The sequence below is a fragment of the Oryctolagus cuniculus genome, chromosome 17 (genome assembly GCF_051225735.1).
Source record: "Oryctolagus cuniculus isolate XC-2025 breed Fujian yellow rabbit chromosome 17, ASM5122573v1, whole genome shotgun sequence".
NCBI lineage: Eukaryota > Metazoa > Chordata > Mammalia > Lagomorpha > Leporidae > Oryctolagus > Oryctolagus cuniculus.
This window is the reverse complement of record NC_142883.1, coordinates 3,193,629-3,210,556: the sequence shown is the minus strand read 5'-3', so window position 1 is coordinate 3,210,556 and position 16,928 is coordinate 3,193,629. Positions and strand designations below refer to the sequence as shown.

At 66.9% G+C, this 16,928-nt stretch overlaps 1 protein-coding gene across 5 annotated transcripts; it reads right to left on the bottom strand.

Annotated features, from left to right (window-relative positions):
- Positions 1-85: 85 nt before the first annotated feature.
- Positions 86-5,090, bottom strand: LOC100337875 (uncharacterized). 5 transcript variants are annotated; one of them, XM_051839706.3, is made up of 7 exons: positions 4,736-5,087; positions 3,313-3,396; positions 2,857-2,945; positions 2,363-2,548; positions 1,776-1,913; positions 1,429-1,621; positions 86-1,165 (listed from the first exon to the last, which is right to left on the bottom strand). In XM_051839706.3, exons 1-7 carry the CDS (start codon positions 4,935-4,937, stop codon positions 882-884), a joined length of 1,176 nt encoding a protein of 391 aa, XP_051695666.2. In that variant the 5' UTR covers positions 4,938-5,087; the 3' UTR covers positions 86-881. The 5 variants fall into 5 exon arrangements, with proteins under 5 accessions (XP_051695666.2, XP_089172829.1, XP_089172826.1 ...); XM_089316703.1 differs by lacking the exon at positions 1,429-1,621 and having other exon boundaries at positions 4,736-5,090; XM_089316700.1 differs by lacking the exon at positions 2,363-2,548 and having other exon boundaries at positions 4,736-5,089.
- Positions 5,091-16,928: the final 11,838 nt, after the last annotated feature.

Sequence of the window (16,928 nt, the reverse complement as noted above, 5' to 3'; positions counted from 1 at the left end):
CTCCTTCATATTTCATTGTCAACTCTCTGACAACTGCATTGTCCTGACCACCCGAGGGTCCGTTCTGTCTGTTTTCAGTCACATCTTTTATTTATTTTTTTTAATTTTTATTTATTTTTTATTTTTTGACAGGCAGAGTGGACAGTGAGAGAGAGAGACAGAGAGAAAGGTCTTCCTCTGCCGTTGGTTCACCCTCCAATGGCCGCCATGGCTGGCGCGCTGCGACCGGCGCACCGCGCTGATCTGAAGCCAGGAGCCAGGTGCCTCTCCTGGTCTCCCATGGGGTGCAGGGCCCAAGCACTTGGGACATCCTCCACTGCACTCCCTGGCCACAGCAGAGAGCTGGCCTGGAAGAGGGGCAACCGGGACAGAATCCGGCGGCCCGACCGGGACTAGAACCCGGTGTGCCGGCGCCGCAAGGCAGAGGATTAGCCTGGTGAGCCGCGGCGCCGGCCTCACATCTTTTATTTAAAAAAAAGATTTATTTATTTGAAACATGGAGTGACAAAGTAAGAAAGAGACCTTCCACCTGCTGGTTCACTCCATAGATGCCTGCAACAGCCATGGCCAAAATCCGGGAACCCCCTCTGGGTCTCCCATGGGCGCCAGGGCCCGAGCACTTGGGCCATCAGCAGGAGCAGGTGCAGAGCAGGGCAGCCAGGACTCGAATCCGTGCCCGTACAGGATGCAGGCATCGCAGACGGGCTTAACCCACCGTGCCAGGGCGCCGGCCCCCTCAGCCACGTTTTGTCCGTCCTGGGCCTGGCTGGCTGTGACTGGGTGGGACGTCACCTGCGAGTGTGGAGGCCGAGAGGCGTGGGGACATCTCCACACCCCGCCCCGACCCCAGCCAGGATGCGGGCACCCCAGCTGCCCTGGTCTCAGCGCCCCAGCTGCCCCAGCACAAACTCCCACTTCCTCAGTGCCAGTTCCGTGTCCTGAGCGGAGACGTCGCGGTGCCACACGGCGCGCACAGCCCGCGCCGTCCAGGGGAACAGCAGCACACGCACCGCGCGGCCAGTCTGGGCCACCTCCTCGGCGCTCACCGCCTGCAGGCGCTGGCACAGCTCCGCCGGCGGCAGCCCGTCCAAGGTCACCATCACCATGTTGGTCTCCACGGCGCTGGGGTCCACGGAGCAGAAGGGCGACGCCAGCTCCTGGAGTCCTGAGCCAGGACCTGCGGTGAGTGCAGCCCGACCTGGACCCCCGCAGCCCCACCACCCTGCACGTCTCCTGGGGAAGGCGGGGGTCTGGATCCCGGCGCTGCCGAGCGCTTCCCGGTGCCAGGCAACCAGACCCGGGTCCCAGCCCGCGGCTGGGCGGCTAACCTTCAACGTCCCCGTGGCCTGCGGGGGATCTGGGCCCCCCAGAGGAGCCCCAGGCCCAAGTCAGAGGAAGCAAGGGCAGGTGAGGGGGCCGGTCCCGCACCTTTGGCGAACTGCCGGGCATTCTCGTGGTCCCTCAGCAGCACCTGCTGGGCATCAGCCAGGCCCACCAGGGCGGCTGCGGCCAGCACCCCTGCCTGCCGCATGCCCCCGCCCAGGGCTTTCCGGAGGCGCCACGCTTCTTCCATGAAGTCCGCGCGTCCCCCAACCAAGGCCCCCGCTGGTGCACCCAGGCCCTGGAGGCAGAGACGGGGAGACTCCTGCGAGCCCGGTACATCCTGTCCCGGGGGTAGGGGCGGAGCCAATGCTGAAGCCCCGCCCAGGGGAGGAGCTAGAGGGGAACCCAGGCCCAGCTGTCCCCACCCGGAGGCTACTCCAGGGGCTTCTGACCTTGGAGAAACAGAGCGACACGGAGTCACAGTGCTGCACTATGTGGGCCGGGGGCACGCGCAGAGCCACAGCCGCGTTCATCAGCCGGGCTCCGTCCAGGTGCACCCGGGCTCCGTACGTCCGGGCCAGGAGGTGCACCTGCGGGCCAGGCGCAGGCAGAGGTCAGAGCGGCCAGAGCTGAGGGAGCCCAGGGCTCCAGCCCCCAGCTCGGTGGGCAGCTCCAGCTGTCTGGGCCCCGAGCAGGCACACAGGGTTGGGGTGGGCTGCTCGGATGAGCAATGAGCGCCAAGTACCAGCTGGGTCTGGGCCCTGCAGCACTGGGACGGGCTGCTCCAGGGCCTCGCCCGTGCCCGCTCCAGGCTGCGGCAGGGGCGTCTCCGCCTGGGCGAGTCCAGGGACTGCGGGCCCTAATGGGGCACCAGTTTCCTCTGCATCTGCAGCCCGGGACCGCACGCGCTCCTCCCATGCCCTGGCCACGGAGCGGCGCCCGGGGCAGGAATCAGAGGGGACTCCGCGCCAGCACCGGGGCTCAGGGGACGCAGAGGCCGGGGCAGCCGGGGGGGGGGGCAGTGCTGGGCCGGGCCCACCTGGCGCAGGTAGTCGAGGGGGAGGACCCGGCCCCCGGAGCTGCTGTGCGTGTTCTCCAAGCAGACGAGCTCACACACTGGGTGGTAGCGGCTCCCCAGGCCCCGGGTGAGCCCCCTCTCCAGCCCAGCCAGGTCCAGGGTGCCGTGGGGCAGGTCTGGGAGGGGCTCGGAGTGCACTCCAGCGATCTGCGAGGGGCGGGGGACAAAGGACCAGGGGCATCGCGCCCGGGAGTCCGGAGTTCTCCGCCGGCCGCTGCCCAGAGCCCAGGCACACGTCCGGCTCTCACGCTCTGTGTGACCACTAGGGGGCAGCAGGGCACCAGGCAGGAGCTCAGGCCTCTGCCCAGTGTCCCTGGGGCCAGCTGGAGCCTCTGCCTCCCCCATGTGGCAAGCAGGGGACCTGCGGGCTCTCCTCCCCTCCCCGCCCCAGCTGCCCGCGGCTCTCCCAGCCTTCGAGGACGCCCGGGGCGCCGCACGGGCGGGCCTGGTCCTACCTGAGCCACGGCGCCCTGCTCGTACACGTGGAGGTGGCTGTCCTGCCCGAGGAGGAGCTGGGAGCCCCGGCGCCGGCAGTGACCCATCACTGAGACAGACGGAGGAGGCAGGGCCCGGCCCTGAGTGCGCCAGGCTGAGCCCTGGCCCCGCGCGCCCGCAGGTCTCCGCTCCGGGGAAACAGCGCCTCTTCCCACCCTTGCGGCCACGTGCAGAACTGTCACTGGGAATCCACGGGCGGGATGGCTGGGCTGGGCCCTGCACCGCGTGCACCTGCGCCCCGTGGCCCCACCCACGGGAGAAGCTGCCTCCCGGGACACAGGCGCGCTGGGAGGCTGCCGAAGGTTCGGGAAGGGGCCCTGCGGCAGGGGGGTGGGGAGCAGACTCGCCCGCGTCTCCTGCCTGGGCGCCCCTGGCTGCAGCCCACAGCGACCGGGAGCGCTCAGGGGCGCACTCACCAGAGATGAGGTTGGCCATGGTGCACGTGGGCACGAACAGGGTCCGCTCCACCCCCAGCAGCTCCGCGGCCTCTTCCTGAAGCTCTGGGGGGGGGGGGATGGAATGGGGGCGGGGAAGCTGCCGCGCACGCAGGCACCTCCATGGACTTAGAATGACTACCGGGTCTTTATTCACAGACAGTAAACGTGAGCCAAGGGCCCACCTTAGAAGCGCTCGGAAGGCTGCGGTGCCGGCGGGACGGCCCGGCACCCAGCGGCCCCACGTCCCCAGCCACTCAGGGCCGCACCTGCTGGGGCCCCAGGGTCAAGCTGCCTCCTTAGCAAAGCACGCAGCTGCCCTGCTCCGAGAGCTTCCCTCGGGCCAGGGCCGCGGCCAAGCCCACCCTGGGTGCAGAGGGGAGCCCCTCGCCCAGGCGTGCCGGCTGCGGCCTGAGGTCTCGGTAACCACACAGCTGGGTCCAGGGGGCCTCAGTGAACTGCACACTCCCCTCCCCACCCCCACCCCCGAAACTCTCCTGCGGTTTGAACTCCCGGTCCCACCCGGGCCTCACACCTGTCGCACTTCCTTTCCCATCAAGCTCTGCAGGTGGGGCCCTGCGGTTTCTCTGCCGACTTCCTCTCCCCCTCAGAAACTAGGGCTCTGGGGAGGTGCAGGGGCACGAGGCTCCCCTGGCTCCCCTGGCTGTGACATTCGAGGCCGGTGCCACCTGGCCTCCGCCCCCGGCAGGGTCCAGCCACTGACGTACCCTGCCTGGAGGGCCAGCACCCCCACACCCTGGCCCCCAGGGCACCCTCTGCGCACTCCCGTGGGCCCTGGCGGGGGGCTGCGGCTCTCAGGGACAGTGCATGTCTGTGTGCTGTGGGTGGAATCAGCCCCCGGCACCCCTCAGCGCCCCCACAAATGGCCACCCGGTGGCCTGGCCCTGGCCCAACCCTGCCAGCAACTCAGCTCGGGGGTGTGGGTCAGTGCATCTGGAAGACACCCCGTTACTAGGGCCCCGCCTCGGGGGACCCCTTCCCTGGACCGGGTGCCACAGGGGGTGCACTTGGGTCTTAGACTCAAGCCCTGCGCTCAGACCCCGGTTCTGCCATTGGCCGGGGCCTGGACTTGAGGGCCTCCCCCAAAGGCTTCTCTGTAAGACGGGGCGACACTCGTCTCAAGGGACAGCTGGGGGACAGCGAGGGTGCACACGTCAGTCACCTGTCGCCCTGGGGACAGCGAGGGTGCACATGTCAGTCACCTGTAGCCCTGGCCCAAGGCAGGCTGGCTTCGCAGGCCCGGCGTGGGGCCCGAGAAGCCGCCTGTCCAGCCGGCTTCCGGGTGATGGGCCGCGCCGAGCCGCGTCCCCGCCCCGGCAGCACCGTGGACAGCGCTCCGGGGTCGCCTGGACGACCCCAGCCCAGGCCTGCGCGCCGGGCTCACCGCGGACAGTGGGGTCCTCGCCGTAGTCGTCGTCCCCCACGACCGCCTCAGCCATGGCGCGCCTCATGGCTGGCCCGGGCCTGGTCACCGTGTCGCTGCGCAGGTCCACCACATGCGCCGGGACCCCAGCCCAGCTCCCAGACCCCCGCGCCCGGAGGGCCCTGAGCGCCGGGGCCGCAGCCCTGGCCAGTCCGCGGAGCATGGCGGAGGCAGCGGCCGGCGCCCCACTCTGGCGGGAGCTGCTGACCCCGCTCTGACCCGGCTAGGGCAGCCCGCAGCAGCGGAGTCCGCGCGGCCGGACTTCCTGGACTCGGGTCCGGGCTGACCCGGGACAGCCGGGCGCGCCGCGCGGCACGCCGGGAGTTGTAGTTCGCGGCGCGTCACGGCGCGCGGCCCCCCGCGCGGAACGCTGGGAGTTGTAGTTCGCGCGCTTTCAGAGGCGCTGCTGCTGTGGGCGCTGCCTCACTCGCTTTCCACGTGCAAGCTCAGTCACGTGACCTCGCGACTCTCGGAGACAGTGATGTCACTATCCCCATTGTACAGGAGGGGAAACTGAGACTCCAGAAGCCAGCGAACTTGACCTAGGTCACCGGGCGGGAATTGGGGCTGGGAGCCGGCTGTCCGGCCTTCCTTGGAGCACCTGCCGCGTTCCCGCGTGGTGTGGGTGCCAGGCAGGGGGTCACAAAGGCGGGTGCCCGGGGAACCCCTCCCCCGTGCCCTGGCCTGGAGACCGGACAGTGGTGGAGGCTGCGGTCCCTGGCTGCCTGCTGGGTCACCTGGGACAAGCGACGTGACCTCTCTGGCCTCAGCCTCCTCACCCGGAGGTGGTCTCTTGTGAGACTTCCGGCCCAGTGGGTTTGGCGCTGACCCCGGTGCTGGCTGCTGGCGGGAGCTGGACAGGGCCCAGGGCAGCTGCTGTGGGCTGCGCTCAACCCTGACCACGGGGTGACCCCTCCCACGGCACCCAGCCCCACCCTGGGACTCCCCTTCCTGCAGGACGGGTGAGGCCACGGCTTCCCTTGGGGGCACTGGCCAGGCGGGGGCAGAGGCAGCCGCGGGGCCAGCTGTGCCGGGCAGCCGGACAGGCTTCCCGGAGGAAGCCACGGTGGGGCTGAGTTTCGATGGAGGCCAAAACCACATCCAGGTTTGAGGTGAGGCCCCGGAGCCCCCACCTCTTCCCTTCTGCGGGGCCACCCTGCAGGGGAGGGTCCGTGGGCCCAGGACCCCATCAGGAGAGCTCCCTGCCTGCTCCCGCCCCCGCACTGGGCCCCCCTCTCACGGTCTGGCTCCAGCCCTTGTGCTGGGACGTGGGGCAGGGAGCGGAGGCCCCGTGGGAAAGGCGGTGGATGGGCCGGGAGAGGGGCCCAGTGCACGGACCCCAGGTCCCCTCCAGCCCACAGGAGCACCCGGCAGCCGGCACAGCCCTCACTGCAGCAGCCTTGGGAGGGGTCTGGGCAGGCGAGGGCAGCCTGCAGCCCGGTGCCAGCGGGAGACAGCGGGCAGCAGCCCCGGCCGTCCTCCCTGGGGGCGTCGGCCAGAGCAGCGTCCTGTAGGGTGTTCCCGCGGGGCGCCCGGCACACACACCAGCTCTGCCCATGCCAGGGGCTCTGACGGTGCGGAGGGAGCAGAGGGTAGGCTGGCACGGAGGGGGGGTGGGGCCCGGTGCAGCGAGCCACTGCTTTCCGGGGGTGGTCTGGGTGCAGGCCTCTGTGTGTGTGCACACGTGTGCATAGATGTGCGTGTGTGTAGATGCGTGTGGACATGTGTGTGTCTCATGTATGTGCATGTTTCTACATTGTGTGTGTGTTCACACCTATGTGTGTTCATGGCCTGTGTGTGTCCTGGGCTGCATCTGAGGTAGCCAGACTGCAGGAAGCCGGGGACAGAGCACAGCTCCTGGGGACAGGGCACAGCTCCCGGGGACAGGACACAGCTCCCTGGACAGCCACAGCTCCCGGGGACAGAGCACAGCTCTCTCTTTTTTTTTTTTTTGGACAGGCAGAGTGGACAGTGAGAGAGAGAGAGACAGAGAGAAAGGTCTTCCTTTGCCGTTGGTTCATCCTCCAATGGCTGCCGCGGCTGGTGCACTGTGGCCGGCGCACCGCGCTGATCCGAAGCCAGGAGCCAGGTGCTCATCCTGGTCTCCCATGGGGTGCAGGGCCCAAGCACTTGGGCCATCCTCCGCTGCACTCCCGGGCCACAGCAGAGAGCTGGCCTGGAAGAGGGGCAACCGGGACAGAATCCGGCGCCCCGACTGGGACTAGAACCCAGTGTGCCGGCGCTGCTAGGCGGAGGATTAGCCTAGTGAGCCGCGGCCCTCCAGGCCACAGCTCTCAAGCAGGGCTCAGAGGCCGAAGCCCCTCACAGCGCCCACTCTGCTTGGACCCCCCCCCCCGCCCATGTGTGGTGCTGGCCGCTCTGTGACTGAACAGAATCCCGGCCTCTGCCCCGCCCCCACATCAGCTGCCCCTTTCTTTCCCCCCATGGCCGCTGCCCTTGGCCAGGCCGCCGTGGGCTCCTGCCTGCTCCTGGGTACTTGGAAGCGCCGTGGCTGGCCAGGGTTCCGGCTGGGCCCCTGCATGGTCCTTTCGTACGTCTGTGCCAAGTGTGCTGGGCTCTCCACCCCGCAGCTCTGCACCTGCACTCCAGCCGCCCAGAAGCCCCAGCCCTGGCCACAGCATTCTCAGTCTTTAGTCTCAGTTGAGATGCCTCCTCCTCCAGGAAGCCCCCCGGCCCCAACCTGGCAGGAGAGGGAGGCGGTCCTGCCCCTGGGTGCCCGTAGCCCCTTCCCTTCCCACTGCCCGCAGGTCACTGCCTAAGTGCAGGAGGCCGGGGCACTCTTGTCCCCTGGCCTGGTGTCTGGGGAATGACACGTAGGACCCTGGAGCCTGTGGGCAGCCTGGGGGCCTCGTGCGCCCCTGTGCAGGCCAAGGCGCCCCGTGCAGGGGACGGAGCCGGCCCTGCCCCACTCCCTCCGTGGAGGGAAGTCTGGGGCCCCAGGTGCTGCCTGTCCCTGGCTGTCCAGAGATGCAGGGTGAGACCCAGAAGAGCCGGAGCCAGGAGTCAGAGGGAGGGGCTGCCTCTCAGGACCCCTGCCCTGGCGCAGCCTCTGGGGCGGGGGCCCCCCGCGTGCAGGGTTCAGGGCGAGCATTCCCGTAAGGCTGGGCGGCTGGCAGGAAGTGCGGCAAGAGGCCTGCTGCTGGGAACCGGGGCTGGGCCCGGAGATAAAGGAGGCAACAGATTGGAGCTGGAGATAGCGCCCTGGGTCCTGGTAAACAGGTGGGGGTGGGGGCCCACCCCCTTGGCCTGGGGCCCGCAGGGTCCATAAGGCACGGGCGTCCCCCCCTCGGGGCTGCAACTGCACACGTGACCCACGTGGGGGTGACCCGGGGTCAGGGCCATGGGTGCTGTTGGGAGGGCAGGAAGAGGAAGGAGGGGCTCCGGCCGCCCGCTGCAGCCCCCCGCTGGGCAGGGCAAGCTGCGCCAGGGACCCCAGCAGGGAGCGGGGCAGAGCTGGGCAGAGCCCCCCCCCACCCCGCGTCACTGGCCAGGACTCCAGAGCTTCCTTCCCTTCCGCAGCCCCTCCCCCTGCCCAGAAGTGACAGCGCCCGAGCTTTTACGATCGTCAGCTACCTTTTTTTATGGTTTTGCCACCGTGCCTGTGTCCCCTGATGACGTCAGAGTGTGGCTTGTTCTCGAACTTTACACGGCTTGGGGTCGGCCCGGCGCCTCCGGGGCCGGCTTCCTGTGCTGGCACTGTGTTCCCAAGAGCCACCCGGGGGCAGCCGTGGTGCCCTCCTCGCGGCTGCCGGGGGCCTTCCGTGCGATTTCTCTGCGTTCCACCTGCTCAGGGGCCTCTGGGCCCCTCCCGGATTTGCAGTTCCCGGGCTGCTGCTGTGAGCGCTCTCGCACTGCTTCCTGGGGCACAGCCTGGGGTGCAGCTGCTGGCTCCCGGGATGCACTCCGCCCGCGGCTCCACCCTTCCAGAAACTTCCCCATGGCTCATCCATCTCCATAACACCTGGCCTCATCCGACTTAAAAAAAAAATTATGAGGCTGGCGCCGGGGCATAGTGGGCTGAGCCTCCGCCCGCAGTGCCGGCATCCCACATGGGCTCCAGATTGGGTTCTGGCTGTTCCTCCTCCCATCCAGCTCTCTGCTGTGGCCTGGGAAAGCAGGAGAAGATGCCCAAGTCCTTGGGTCCCTGCACCCACGTGGGAGACCCTGGCTCCTGCTCCTGGCTTCATATTGGCGCAGCTCCAGCCATTGTGGCCATCTAGGGAGTGAACCAGCGGATGAAAGACATCTCTTTCTGCCTCTCTCTCTGTAACTCTGCCTTTCTAATTAATAAATCTATTTTTTTACTTGTTTATTTGAGAGACATAGAGAAAAGGGTACGGATGAGAGAGAGAAGGTGAGAGAGGGAGTCCCCATCCCCTGGCTCACTCCCCAGACGCCCGCAGCACTGGGGCCCAGCCAGGGCCAGGGACAAAGGCGCAGCCCCGGCCCCCGGCGGGCGGCAGCCCCAGGCACTTGAACCATCCTCACTGCCTCCCCACTGTACCCGCAGAAGCTGGGCCAGGGCCAAAGGCGGCATGAGACCCAGGCGCTGCGCTGTGGAACACGGGTGTCCAGACTCCTTAAATTATTTTTTAAGGAGCCGGCGCTGTGGCTCACTTGCTTAATCCTCCGCCTGTGGCACCGGCATCCCATATGGGCGCCGGGTTCTAGTCCTGGTTGCTCCTCTTCCAGTCCAGCTCTCTGCTGTGGCCCGGGAGGGCAGTGGAGGATGGCCCAAGTGCTTGGGCTCCTGCGCCTGCAGGGGAGACCAGGAGGGGGCACCTGGCTCCTGGCTTTGGATCGGCGCAGCGCCGGCCGTAGTGGCCATTTGGGGGGTGAACCAACGGAAGGAAGACCTCTCTCTCTCTCTCTCTCTCTCTCTCTCTCTCTCACTGTCTATAACTCTACCTGTCAAATTAAAAAAATTATTTTTTAAAACATTTTAGTTATTTATTTGAGAGGCAGAGTTACAGTGAGAGGGAGAGACAGAGAGAGAGGTCCCGCAGCTGCTGGTTCACTCCCCAGAGGGCTGTGATGGTCAGGCCTGGGCCGGGCTGAAGCCAGGAGCCAGGAGCCAGGAGCCAGGGTCTCCAGCTGATGGCCCAGAGCTGGCAGGGGCTCAAGGACGTGGCTGCTTCTCCGCTGCCTCCCCAGGCACGTTGGCAGAGAGCTGGGTCAGAAGTGGTGCAGCTGGGACTGGGGTCGGATAGGTCAGGCAGGTGGCAGCTTGAAGCCGGTGCCACAAGGCGAGGTCCCAGGGATTTCTGATGGATTAGAAATTCTTCAGGGCCGGCGCTGTGGTGCAGCGGGTAAAGCCACCACCTGCAGTGCCAGCGTCCCATATGCTCGCCAGTTTGGTTCCTGGCTGCTCCACTTCCAATCCAGCTCTCTGCTATGGCCTGGGAAAGCAGTGGAAGATGGCCCAGGTGCTTGGGTCCCTGCACCCACGTGGGAGACCTGGAAGAAGCTCCTGACTCCTGGCTTCAGATCAGCTCAGCTCTGGCCGATGAGGCCAACTGGGGAGTGAACCAGCGGATGGAAGACCTCTCTCTCTCTCTGCCTCTCCTCTCTCTGTGTAACTCTGGATCTCAAACAAATCTTAAAAAAAAAAAAGAAATTCTTCACTTTACAAAGTCAAATTGCCAGCCCCTCCCCTTGTGATCCCCCTACCGCAGTGCTGTCCTACACATGGCTTTCTCCCCTGCGAAGATGGACAGCTGGCCGCTTCCCAATCAGCCACGCCTTGCCCGCGCCAGAGGTGTGGGAGCTCTGCGCAGCCGCCTGGGAAGTCCACCCGAGCGCCCGAGGGGCCGGCTGGGGGGGTCAGGTGGCTGGGGGGGTCAGGCGGCTGTGGGGGTCAGGCTGGCTGGGGGGGGTCAGGCCAGCTGTGAGGGGTCAGGCAGCTGCGGGGGTCAGGCGGCTGTGGGGGTCAGGCCGGCTGGGGGAGGTCAGGCCGTCTGCGGGGGTCAGGCTGGCTGTGGGGGTCAGGCGGCTGGGGGGGGTCAGGCCGTCTGGGGGTCAGGCTGTCTGCGGGGGTCAGGCCGTCTGTGGAGGTCAGGCTGGCTGTGGGGGTCAGGCCGGCTGGGGGGGTCAGGCGGCTGGGGGAGCAGGCCATCTGTGGGGGTCAGGCTGGCTGTGGGGGTCAGGCGGCTGGGGGGGTCAGGCCAGCTGGGGGTCAGGCTGGCTGTGGGGGTCAGGCGGCTGGGGGGGCAGGCCATCTGTGGGGGTCAGGCCGTCTGCGGGGGTCAGGCCGGCTGTGGGGGTCAGGCCGGCTGGGGGGGTCAGGTGGCTGGGGGGGTCAGGCTGTCTGCGGGGGTCAGGCCGGCTGTGGGGGTCAGGCCGGCTGTGGGGGTCAGGTTGGCTGTGGGGGTCAGGCCGGCTGTGGGGGTCCGGCGGCTGGGGGGTGGTCAGGCCGGCTGGGGGCTAAGGGGGACCTGGCCCGAGGAAAGAGCAGCTAGATAGATCTGGAGACGGTGACCAAGGGTGGGGGCCAGAGGAGGTCCTGAGCAGCCGTGGAGCCCGCTGACCGCAGCAGGCCCAGGGCACAGCAAGGGCTTCCCTGCCCCCGGGCCCCTGACCCCCCTCCAGCAAGGCTGGGGTCCCCTGTCGCTCTGCATCGCGCTCCCTCCCCAGAGCTGTCCCGTGGCAGCACTGGCATCCCAGATCACAGTGCCGGTCCGGCCGCTCGGGCTTCCGACCCAGCTCCCTGGGAATGCGCCTGGGAAGGCAGCAGAAGCCGCCCGGGTGCTTGGGCCCTGCACCCTCGTGGGAGACCTGGAAGAAGCTCCTGGTTCCTGGCTTCGGATTGGTGCAGCTCCAGGCGTTGTGGCCAATTGGGGAGAGAACCAGCAGATGGAAGACCTCTCTCTCTGCCTCTCCTCTCTCTGTGTAACTCTGACTTTCAAATAAATAAATACATCTTAAAAAAATAAAAAAGATCAATAGTCTTCTCCCACGCAGGTGCAGGGCCCAAGGACTTGGGCATCTTCCACTGCGTTCCCAGGCCACAGCAGAGAGCTGGAGCGGAAGTGGAGCAGCCGGGACTCGAACCGGCGCCCATATGAGACACTGGAGCAGCAAGTGGTGGCTCCATCCGCTACACCACAGCCACGGCCCCAAGACCCAGAGATCTTCAAGAACAAAAGGTCCCCAGGGAACAGCTCAGGGCCACCCTGGGCACGGCTGGGGCCCAGCCTCCTGGAATTGGAGCTGCTGGGTGGGGCCCAGCCCCTCCCACTGGAGACCCACCCTTCGGGACCCTGTGGGGTGGGGCCACAGGGAGCTACAGGGCTACAGGACACTTGGGGGCACTGCGGGGACTGAGGGGCCAGTTTGGAGTCTGGACTCTTGCAGAAGGTCTGACGGCCTCACAGCCGGTGGCGAGCGGCGAGCGCTGGACTCCAGGGCCCCGCCAGGCCGGCGGCCGGGAAACAGCCGGCCTTCCAGGAACCTCAGCCTTGCGGGTGGGGACAGAGAGGCCCAAGGGGGGTCGTGCACGTCCATGACCGGGGTGTCTCTACATATGGGCTCCTGGGGAGGCCTGAAGCCGAGGTCTGGTGGGGCTGGGGGGTGGTGGACCCCGTGCCCCCCGCGGAGCTTGGCAGCCCCTCCCCCAGACACCACCAGGGTCTCTCTGGAGCCCCTCCCTTCTCTGCTTCCTGGTGCCCCCAGCTGGGGCTGAGACCCAGCACAGCCTGCACCTCCTGCCCCGCCTGCCCCTCTGGGGGCCCCAGCAGCCGTTCTGCGCCCAGCTGGGCCCCGTCCGCTGGGGCTTGCGTTCGGGTCTGGCGTTATTTACCGCGGCAGCTTCCTGCTCCTTCCAGTAACTTGTCCTCTAACTTCAGGCGGCTTCTGATCAGGCATAGAGACCTCTAATCTCTCGGATCTCGTTTACCGGCATCAGCTGTTCTGGCTTCCTGTTGCTGGGCCTGGACCCAGGCTCGGGGTCAGCTCCCCACTGGCTGGGCCCCCTACCTCTTCCTGGGGCCTCTGCTCTGGCCCCTCAGCCATCGGGAGGGGCAGATGCCGGGGTAGGGTGCTGGGTGTGGGGCACAGAAGGTGAGCAGGTGGCAGGCTCTGTGCCGAGGGCTCAGGGTCAGGGCGGGGGCCAGTGCTCCCCCATGCCCTTCCTGGCTGGCACGGAACCCACGGAAGGCACCCTCTGCTGCGTCCCCTTCTCCCCACGCTGCAGCCCCCAGGCCCAGAGCCCTTGTGGGAGGAGGGACAGGGAAGGAGACAGGCCCGCCGGCAGTCAGGGCCTGGGACTTGGGCCAGAGTGGTCGTCCCGCTCCGCCAAAGGCGTGCGTCCGGGCCAGGCCGATGCCGCCGTGGGGGTGAGCAGGTGCACGTCCGATGGGCGGTCGATGCTGGTTCCACTGCGTGTGCCGTAGAACTGCGCTGGGAATTCTGAGTTTGGATCTTTTCCCGGGGAGCGCCGGGCAGGTCAGTCCTCTCTGGGTGTCCAGGGGAGACGCCCAGGGCTCAGCAGTGCGGGATGCGGCGCTGGGTTAGGTGGAGCCCAGGCCTTTCCGGCTTGTGATGTTCTCAACTTAGGGAGGGCTTATCAGGACGCGGCCCCTCCATAAGTCGAGGGGCCTCTGTGCAGGCTCCTGTGCGCTGTGCACCTACTGTGCGCTCAAGCTACAGGCTCTCCTGTCAGTCATTCGGCTGCCAGCCCACTGGTGGAGGAAGTGCTGTCTCATAAGGGGCCCCGGAGGGGTCTTCCTGCCCCCCAGGACACAGACAGAGGATGGAAGATGGCCACCGCCGGGGGACACCAGGCTTGGCTCCCCAGCCACCAACAGAGCCCCCGGGCTCAGGAAGGGCGTGGCCTGCAGTGGGCAGAGTCTGGGGCAGGGGAGGTGGAAGGTTGGAACTTGAGGCTGGCGGACACGGGGGAGGCACCGGAGACCCCATCGTAGCTGCGGCACCCAAGGGGCCTTCTCCCCACCTCGGCCTCCAAAGTGGAGTGTCCAGGATGGTTTCCCAGGGTTGAGACTCCTGCTCAAGGCCCAGGGTGGCGGCCTGGGGGAGGCCCACGTGCAGGGCCCCCGGGGCTGGCGTGGTGGGACCCCAGGCAGGGCTGAAGACCCGCTGGCAACGCGGGCACCGCCAGGGCTCAGGCTGTCCGGTGGGAGCAGGTGTCTGTCCGGTGTCTGTCCGGTGGGAGCAGGCACAAGACAGAGCTGGCCCTCAACCAGGAGCCCCAGGACCCCTTACTCAGCGCGGGGGGCAGCACGGGGAGTGGCTCCTGCTGCGGCACCCAGGACTCCCGGGGACCAGCCCGGGGCGCCCCCAGCAGGGGCAGCTGCTTCTCCGCGGAGCTGAACTCCAGCCACGGGGTCGTCCAGTTCCTGCCGGGCCCAGGGTGGGACGGAGTGTACAGTAAGACAAGCAATCCTGGGGGTTCAGGGCACCCCAGGCCCCGCGTGAACAGAGGGGGAATCGCTGCTGGGGAGGAAGATTCTGGAAGAAAACTCGGGGTCCCCAACCCGGCCACCGGTCACATGCTGGGGCTCCCGAGGGGCAGTGGTCTGTCTCCCACGAGGACGGACAGTCAGGAGCTCTGGGGGCCATGATCCCCGTGTCATTGGTGAGGAAGCTGAGGTTAGGGGGTGGAAGTGGCTCCTGGTAGGCAGCAGAGCTGGGGCAGGCCTACGGCACAGCGGGTAGGCGCCGCCTGGGAAGCCACATTCCACAGCAGAGTGCCAGGTTCAAGTCTCACCTCCGCTTCCCGGAGCAGCAGGTAATGGCTCCAGGGCTTGGGCCCTGCCACCCACGTGGGAGACCTGGATCCAGTTCTGGCCTCCTGGCTGCTCCAGGCATTTGGGGAAGAAGCCAGCGGATGGAAGGTGGCAACCTCCTCCCCCATCCCCATTGCTGTGCTTTTCAAATAAGTAAAAATGCTTTAAAAACCATTTTTATTTATTTATTTATTTATTTGACAGGCAGAGTGGACAGTGAGAGAGAGAGACAGAGAGAAAGGTCTTCCTTTGCCGTTGGTTCACCCTCCAATGGCCGCCGTGGCCGGCGCACCACACTGATACGAAGGCAGGAGCCAGGTGCTTCTCCTGGTCTCCCATGGGGTGCAGGGCCCAAGCACTTGGGCCATCCTCCACTGCACTCCCGGGCCACAGCAGAGAGCTGGCTTGGAAGAGGGGCAACCGGGACAGAATCCGGTGCCCCGACCGGGACTAGAACCCGGTGTGCCGGCGCCGCAAGGCGGAGGATTAGCCTAGTGAGCCACGGCACCAGCCTAAAAACCATTTTTTAAAAACAGCAGAGCCGCCGGCGCCGCGGCTCACTAGGCTAATCCTCCGCCTTGTGGTGCTGGCACACCGGGTTCTAGTCCCGGTCGGGGCGCCGGATTCTGTCCCGGTTGCCCCTCTTCCAGGCCAGTTCTCTGCTGTGGCCCGGGAGTGCAGTGGAGGATGGCCCAAGTGCTTGGGCCCTGTACCCCATGGGAGACCAGGAGAAGCACCTGGCTCCTGGCTTCGGATCAGCGCGGTGCGCCGGCCACAGCGCGCCGGCCGCAGCGGCCATTGGAGGGTGAACCAACGGCAAAAGGAAGGCCTTTCTCTCCTTTCTCTCTGTCTCTCTCTCTCACTGTCCACTCTGCCTGTCAAAAAAATTAAAAAAAAAAAAGACAAAAACAGCAGAGCCGGGATTAGAACCCAGCCACGAAGGTCTCTGCCTCCCAAGAGCCCCCTCGGCCCCCCGGCTGTGAGCACCCCGACTTGCTTAGCGCCAGCACCGAGGCAGGGCCTGGAGGCCTCTTCTGCGCTTGGGGAAATCCCACCTGTCTTTCAGCTTGCCTCCTCCTCCAGGGAGCCTTCCATGACAGCCCCGCCCTCTGCTGAGCCCCCCTCCCTCAGAGCAGCCGCTCCCAGTGAGTCTCAGGGGTCCAGGGCTCCAGGAGGGCAACACTTCATTCCCAGGATTCTTAGCACGGGGCGTGGAACATGGCTAGCATCCAGGAAACGCCTGAAGTAGCATGGGGAGAAGAGGGTCTTCCTTCCAAAGACAGGGCCAGGGGGGACCCAGGCAGCAGGGAGGTGGGGCTGCACGGTGTGTGTGAGGAGCCCTCCCTCCTGCACCTGGTGGCTGCTGTCACTAGGCAACCGTGGCAGGTTCTAGAGGACAAGCATTCCTGGAACTCGTGGCTCACTCCTTCATGCATTCATTCAATCACTCATTCAATAAACGTTTGTTGAGAACCACCTGGGAGCCTAGGTCCCGCTGGGTCCCTGGGGGTGCTGGTCTCGGGGAGCCACACCCCGCCCCGGGGCTCAGAGCCCTCTCCCGCCTTCCTCCTGCCACTCTAGGGCTGGGGCGGGCCCCTGCCAGGGTCCCCAGGGAGCAAGGGCCAGGCCCTCCCGTGGGGGCCAGGGGGGCACGCAGCAGCTGCGCCTGGGCCCCAGAGGCAGCTGTTCCCGGAAGGGGAGTTTTCAAACTTGTTGTTGTTGGCGAATGTGCGTGTGGACTTCGTTATTGATACGCAGGGTTTATTTCCCCCAAATGTTGTGTGGGGGTTGGGCAGTGCAGGGAGCTGCAGGCCGGGGCGGGCACAACACAGGGGGTGCTCCAGCAGACTCGGTGCTGAGGGGCCGGAAGGACCCCCTGCAAGGTCACCAGGGGCCCACCTGGGTCCAGCCAGAGCCCACACCTGGGCCGGTTCACGGCTCCTCTCTGGCTCGCAGGCGCTGACCCTGCCGGCAGGGGGCGCCCCAGCTGGAGACCGGTGCTCCCCGGTGCCCCTGGTGCAGCTGGCCTGGGGTGGTGGTGGTGGGGAGCAGGTCTCAGCAGCAGGACGTCTCAGCAGGCGGGACCTCCGCCCCCTGCACACAGGCACGGTCCCACGAAAGGGCATGGAGGCCCGGCCTGAGCCCCTCCGGGGAGCAGAGATCAAGGCTACGCGCATGCATTCCAGGCGCTGGGCCCAGGGCACCCAGCAGGCCCCCAAGGCCGGGGCTGAATCCTGGCGGGAGGTCCGGCCTGGGGGTGGGGGGAGCCTCCCAGGCAGGGAGCGTCGGGATCCGCAGGTGCACCCGGGGGGAGCCCTGTTCCTCCAGGGCCGCGTCCCCTCCCCTTGTCCCTGCTGTCAGGGGTGGGGGGCCTTCCCCGGGCTGGCAGC

Coding starts and splice junctions, on each gene's coding strand:
- LOC100337875 (XM_051839706.3), bottom strand. CDS start 4,937: ATGCTCCGCGGACTGGCCAGGGCTGCGGCCCCGGCGCTCAGGGCCCTC. Junction 3,397..4,735: donor CGAGGACCCCACTGTCCGCG/GTGAGCCCGGCG, acceptor CCCCCCCCCCAG/AGCTTCAGGAAGAGGCCGCG. Junction 1,914..2,362: donor CCCTCGACTACCTGCGCCAG/GTGGGCCCGGCC, acceptor CCTGGCCCGCAG/GTGCACCTCCTGGCCCGGAC.